This window comes from Leptodactylus fuscus, chromosome 2 (assembly GCF_031893055.1).
Source record: "Leptodactylus fuscus isolate aLepFus1 chromosome 2, aLepFus1.hap2, whole genome shotgun sequence".
Taxonomy (NCBI): domain Eukaryota; kingdom Metazoa; phylum Chordata; class Amphibia; order Anura; family Leptodactylidae; genus Leptodactylus; species Leptodactylus fuscus.
The window spans coordinates 245,930,947-245,937,884 of record NC_134266.1 but is presented as its reverse complement, the minus strand read 5'-3'; the positions used below and the strand labels follow the sequence as shown (position 1 = coordinate 245,937,884).

The 6,938-nt window shown below is 42.3% G+C and overlaps 1 protein-coding gene across 3 annotated transcripts in view; it reads right to left on the bottom strand.

The window, feature by feature from the left end:
- Positions 1–311: 311 nt before the first annotated feature.
- Positions 312–6,938, bottom strand: part of MTUS2 (microtubule associated scaffold protein 2) — a 481,013-nt gene continuing 474,386 nt past the window's right edge. For all 3 annotated transcript variants that reach the window (XM_075265977.1, XM_075265978.1, XM_075265979.1), the window contains 3 exons: positions 6,387–6,506; positions 6,058–6,155; positions 312–1,854 (listed from right to left, as the gene is read on the bottom strand). In XM_075265977.1, coding sequence (XP_075122078.1) covers positions 1,644–1,854; positions 6,058–6,155; positions 6,387–6,506 — 429 coding nt within the window. In that variant the 3' untranslated portion in view covers positions 312–1,643. The remainder of the gene's footprint in view (positions 1,855–6,057; positions 6,156–6,386; positions 6,507–6,938) is intronic.

Below are 6,938 nucleotides of genomic sequence, written 5' to 3'. Positions count from 1 at the left end.
TGTCCACCTCTGAATCACACCCCCTTGCCTGCTCCTGCCTGACATCGCCCATCTGACAGTACAGAGCCTAAATAGTATATCAGACACCAAAACTAACTGCAGAGATAGCTCAGGAACGGTGGGGGCTAGAGAAAAAAAATCCAACTGTAGTGGAATCGATGGCGTGGCACCAATAACGGATCCTAAGAACTGGAGTTGGAGGAAAGTCTTCTTTAAACCGGTCATCTCGGATCACTTTTTTCTGTGATATTTTAAAACAGCCAAAAACATAAGGAAAACCATATCTGTATTTCCATTTTTTGGCATCATGTCATATTGGGAACATATTTATTTACCCCTTCAGTTTCTGCTTTACATGCACCACGGTGAGGAACCTATACCATAGCATTAGCTCAGAGCGGGCGTTATACCCATTCCAAAGATGACAGATTTCTTGCAGCATTGAATCACAGTGGAAAGGTGAATTTGATATATGAGCAAATATGGCTAACTAAACAACGACTGGCTAGAAACACACAATGAATGCCCTTTCAGGGTTTTTTTTTTTTAATAATATGATTGTAATAAATTGCTATTACATTCCAAAATAAATCTTTCTATCTAGCTCCTAATAATTTCCAGTAGGGAATCGCCGACCTATAAATTTACTAGGAATCAGGTGCTTATCTGCAGGCAGAATCCTATATTCACATGTGCATTAAAAAATTTACAAAAACAAACAAACCCCAAAACGTATAAAGTATACCTTCTTACACATAGAGGAAGATTATTCCAAAAGCTAAGACTAAACACAACAACGCCTTTCAATACAACGTAACGTGGTCCGAGCCGACAAGGGTAGAGTCTACGCTGTACGTTGCGGCCGGAGCTGGAAGCAGAGTCATTGAAAATCGGAAGGTAGTATCTAAGTTATGTACATCGAGAGGGATCTGACTGTTTTATTTTCTGGCCTAAGCCCAAAGATGGCGCCACTAGCCTTGTTCTCAAAAACATCAAAATCCAAAAAAAGAGACAAATATCCAGAGAAGCTTTGTAACAAATCACACAGAGGAAAGGAAGGCCTGACATGCGGGCAAAGCACTGGATTATTGCGTAACCTGTCAGAATACATAGCTGGTGATTGTGTCGTACCATTTGGAAGGCGCTTTTTTTTTTTTCGTATTAGTGTTACTTTGTTACAAGAAGCGGTAAAAACGGGATGGACAGAAACATGTCCCATTCAGGTAGAAGACAGAGGCACGGCTTAGAAAAAAGCTGATCAAACACGTCAGCAACATAAAAAAAACAAAAATACACAAGCTCTCGTATGTACATTGCATCTTTATGTACAAATCAACCTGTAAAGTGTGTGCAATCATGTATACAATAACCATATTGTATATAGATCCCCAGCATATTGGACTGTATGTAACCTGAAACATTGGTGTGGCTTTTGAGGAATTGTTTTAGTGGAATGTTTTTTGTGTTTTTTTTGTTTCCTTGGCTTGAGGTTCAGAGGAAAGACGGGAGGTGTTGTTGTACCTTCGTATCCGCTCTTTCTAAAGGTACATTGGATTTCACATGCAGTCACCGGGATCCAAGGACTGCTCACTACAAGCAACTGTATGGAAAATAAAGCTGGTCTATCATTTGCTGCGGCATTGTCATCTCTGAGCGGAGTTGACTTTAGAGGGCGATAGTGGCCCAGAGGAAGTAGAGCGGTGGACAGGAGAAGAGGGATACTTAATAGGACTCATGGACTCTGCCGTCTGAAGCTTCCATACAAGTTCTTCATTGGTACGACTTAACCTTTTCTTCTCTTTGCTCTCTTTTTCCACACTCTCTTGTAAGTTGGCGTTTTCAACTGATAATTGCCTGAATCGTGAAACAAAACATTGACATGTTATAGTCTGGTCATGGCAAGAGGAAATCCGACCACTGAACCCTTTAAAGTAAAGGTGTGACCCCTGGTTCACATCTGCATTTGGGATTCAATTCAAAGAATCCGCTTGGGGACCCTCCAAACGGAAACCTATAGACATTAAAAAGTGGTTAGCTAAGAAACCACACGGACCCATAGACTATAACGGGGTCCGTGTTGTATACGCTCGGTGTCCGCACGAATCATGTGGAGAGAAAATTACTGCAAACAGCACTTTTCTCTCCGCATGATTCATGTGGGAACCGAGCAAAAACCACACGGACCCCATTATAGTCTATGGGGTCCGTGTGGTTTCCTTAGGTAACCGCTTTTTAATGAATATAGGTTTCTGTTCAGGGGGTCCGTAAGCAGACTCCCCAAACAGAATACAGAACGCAGATGTGAACTGGGCCTTAGTCCAGCTTTACTGAATCCAAACATTCTGTATCTTTGCATTGCAGGCCGATGTGTCATATGATCACCAGTCTGACTCCCTGCCTAGAACTTGCTCTGCTGGATAGACCGGATATTAATCTTTCATGTGTGTCCAGTTTTCTGTGACTTACAGGATTGTTTCATTATCTACTATATCCCTCCTGGCTGTTCTGAGAAAACTACCCCTGCCCACCGAGCTCCACCCCAAGGGTTTCTCGGTACGTCCTTCCCATGTGGCATTTTTGTCCTATATAAGGAGCAGGAGTATAGAGATGTAGTAGGTGAAACCGTATAATGATTACCTGCAGAGCCAGAAAACAGCCCTGTCTTACACGGCCTGTTTATACTGTCTATGTGCAGGATCTCTGGAGTATCCTGGATAAAAACGGCTTCACCTTGCCTCCTGCTTGTAAGAACGGACAGGAAGAAACTTAGAAATAGGTTTACACACCCCTGGACCACCTGTTGACATATTTTACATACACCTACGCGCTCACGTGTGCACACATGCACGCACGCACACATACACACACACCCTTGCAAAGCTAAGCAACTGCACAAAGTCATGCAGCTGTAGGGGCTGAGGCCTCATGTTGAGGAAATGCAACTTTTTTTTGTTGTTGCAGATTTTACCGCAGTTTTCGGAGCCAAAGTCAAGAATGGCTCCAGAGAGACTGAACATATATAGGAAGCTTGTATACTTCTCTCTTCTGCTGAATCCACTCTTAGCTTTGGCTCAAAAAAACACAAAATCTGCAACAAAAAGCTGCATATATTCTGTATGGATAGGGGGCGCCTCTGAATAGTTTCTTCTGCTCTCCTATGGGATCCTCATCTGATGTGCCATTATCTGTAACCTTGTATCGCCATCTACAGGACAAATCACTTATTTGCAGTCTTGTAGAACGAGTCACCTTTGAGAAAGAGAAGACATAGTTGGAAAGCAGCATAAGGGCTAGTTCACACGGGGTTCTGCGTGAACCCATTCCGTCGCGGCTTTCTGCTCCGGATCAGGCCCAAATGAATCAGCCGTGGAATCCGCCTGAAGAAAGGGAAGCTCGCTTCTTTTTTTCCGTGAGCGGGAACAAACCGCTAGTGGAAAAAAGAACACTAGCGGTCTACATAGACCTCTATTTTGAGGGGGCGGATTCTGAGGCCAATTCCATGTCAAAATCCGCCCCCTTTTGCCCAGTGTGATCATTTCCTGGAGGTGACCTCTTAGATGTGCAGAGTATTATAGGCTATTCTTGGTCTTCTAAGGTTTCTGGGAGAGGAATATGCAAATTAGCAGAAATGTAGTGGATTTTTTTCCGGGTACTCCAGTATGTCTTTGGAGTTTGGGTGGAAACCGATCGGAAACTTAGATGGTGAGCCCTATATGGGACAGTGAGTCTGTACAGCGCTGTAGCGTATGTTGGCGCTATACAAGTAACTATAGGATACTGAGTAGGGACAGTGAACTAAACCTTTGCCATAGATGTTATTTCAGAGCTGTAGCCAGGCTTTCTAAGTTCTCCTTGATGGAAAATGGTAAGCATTGCCTTTTGCCAGATATATATTAATAGAAAGAAATATATGGATCAGTGCGTGGAAAAATGTTAGAAAAAAAACAAATGTATATATGTATAATGTTATGTATAGAAAACAGCAGAGACTAGAGCAGGCTCGTACAGATAAGGGGAAATTCTCAGTACACCAGATGGGTGGAGTGCATGGAGTTTTTGGTTGACAAAGATAGCAAAGTACTAGCCCATGTGTACTGGATATACTATACACCAGGTACATATGTGGGAAACCCTTTCACCCATTATAGTCTGGATAGAATCTGATGATATAAAATATAAATAATACCGTGGATGTCTTGATAACACTAAGCTAGGGGTTATCGAGGTGCTCAAGGGCTCACAATAGTCTTCAATTCGGTCTCTCATCTGGCAATGGATAAAAATATTAAGAAAAGCCCAATAACTTGGGTTGGCAATACGCGAAACAAAGATTGACTGAAATGACCAATTCTGGCTATTTTGGCAGTCCTTCAAAAAAATAAATTGAATGTGACTAGCTACTCGCGATGTCCAATGGTAGACTCCTGTCTGATCCGTCAGGTTCAAATTTTGGCTTTATATGTGTCATGACTGGGTGACTTTCTCACAATTGGCTTCCTGATCAACCCAAATTCATCTGTTGTGTGGCTGAGCCTTGTGAATCCCACATTATGGCTAATAAAAGGTTTATGCCTAGTTGCCCATACTCTCGGCAAATGGGCAGGAAGGAGCATGGTCTTCTACAAACCAGTAGGATTTGGTTAAATTAAACCTCAAAATGGGCAGATTGTGGGGTTTCCTGGGTGTGAAAATGGAGTTTATGGCTGTAGGTGGATGGGACCAGGGACGGGCTAAAATTTCTTGCAATTTTGTTGGCAACTATGAGTTCCAGTGTAGGGGCAGCTTTAGAAGTCACGGAGATGTAGGCTCATTATATGAACCCCTGACTGGACCTTTATACCATTTCATCAAACTTTTTGTACCTATTAGTCCATTTTTGGTATAACCTCATCTTCCAGAAGCTGGTCTAGAATCACAGGTTCTCCCTTAAAGTGCACCTCCAATAATAAACAATATTTCATAAATGGATAGTACAGGTGAATATAAGAGAGTTTGTAATATATCTGTATTAAGGAGATCAGTTTCCTTCGCCACTTATTAAGCAGTTCTCGTGATCTTCAATTTGACTGCTTATTTACGTTATATCAGTATCCGCATTCAGCCTCACACATACAACTCTATGGAGAAGGGAGGGGTGGAGTGGGAGTCTTCTGCAGGCTGGTTAATTGATTTGTTGCCTCATTCTGTGCACTAGGAGCCTCTTATCTACAACATAGCAGTGATAAAAAAAACAAGGAATAGCAGAGTGTAGGAGCAGCAATAATTTGAGTGTTTTTTCATCTTCCTCCCCTCTTCATATAACCAGTATGGAGAAAGTAACTGTCTGAAAAGTGGACAAATATATTGCAAAAGTTTATTATATTCTCCTGTACTTTATGAAAAGTTGCTTATACCTGGCGCTACACTTTACCATGCTCATACATGTTACACACAAGTTGAACAACCATTGACTGATCATTTTGCAGATGCAGCCATACACCATTTTAGTTGGCGTTGATCATTGTTCAAACTGGCCAAACCTGTTCATTGTTACCCAACAACGGACATGTGTTTCTGGGAATGTTCTGTGAGCTGGGCCATTTTCTTTCCAGACCACCATGGCCTGTTATGGGTTGGCTGAAATGGGTGACCGCCCTTATGCGTTTTCAGCCTCCCCACCTGGAAACATTTTTTTTGCGAGGCGGAGAGGCTTAAAACGCATACGGACGGTCACCCGTATGGGTTTTAAAGCCGACCTCTCACAAGCCGTCTGCTGTCCAGACAGCGGCGGCACTGTAAACGCCGCTTTAGAGAGCAGACGGCTGCCTATATGTTGGTCTAAAATGTACGCACAACTTTAGATTTTAACTTCAAAGTAACACATAGTCAAAGGGCATCCCCAAATAATAAAAACCCTTTGAACTCCTTAAGATCACCTAAAATGAGCTCCACTACATATTTCGGATTAACCTTATATATTGCACATCTACAACAAACCACAAAATATAAAACTTTTTTATACACTTATTATTGTGTATTTAGACAATTCATTTTATAGAAACTGCGGAGAGATCTGACCTGGTAACTTCTACGTTCTGGTCGATGCGTGCCCGCATATCTTCATTCTGCTGCTGGAGAACCTGAATTCTTTCCTCCAAGACAACATTTATTTCAGCCTAATAAAATGACAATGTTGAGAGTTATATAAAAATAAGACCACCATAAAGGCTTACTTAGAGGTCTATTCTAGGTTTCGTCTGCTAAAGTCAGGCTTTTTTATAGTGCGGTCCAAAGTAAGCTCAGGTTGCTTCATCTTGCGCACCATGTATTTATAGTGTAGGATCCCTTTAAGAGGGACCTCTGACAGCAGACCAGATTTTAAAAGCCAGCTCCTGTGTGACACTCACCAGTTTCTCCAGTTCCATTATTCTTTTTTCCTGTTCATGGATTAATTGGTTTTTCATTTCTAAGACTTGTTTAATGCTGATCAAATCGTCATCTAAGTGGCGGTATGGCGCCAGAGCAATCTGCGAGGGAGACATGACATGTGTGTTATCAATGCAGAGTGTACACAGTGTGGTTAATGTCATGTTCACATCCTAACTAAGGTCCTCTTAAATCTGTTGGATCGGTGGTAAGGGCCCCAAGTGACAGCAAGGACATGGGACCCAGGAGGGAGGAGAATGATCGAGCGGCTTCTTTGCTTAGATGTTATTTCAGTCATTCAATACTTCCATATGTAATAATCTGGGGAATTTGTTAAATATTCCACCCAGTTTAGATGACATGAGAGTGAGTGTACTGTGCTATTCACCACTCTTGCAGGGGTTGGAGGTCTAGGTGCCCACTAACCCTCTGAGTCGGGGGCCCACCTGCTCCCTTGTGGGCCAGTCTGAGTTTGAGGTTTGGCCACATTTCTCTCTCCCCAGTATTAGAAGTATTCATGTTTTGAAGTTACA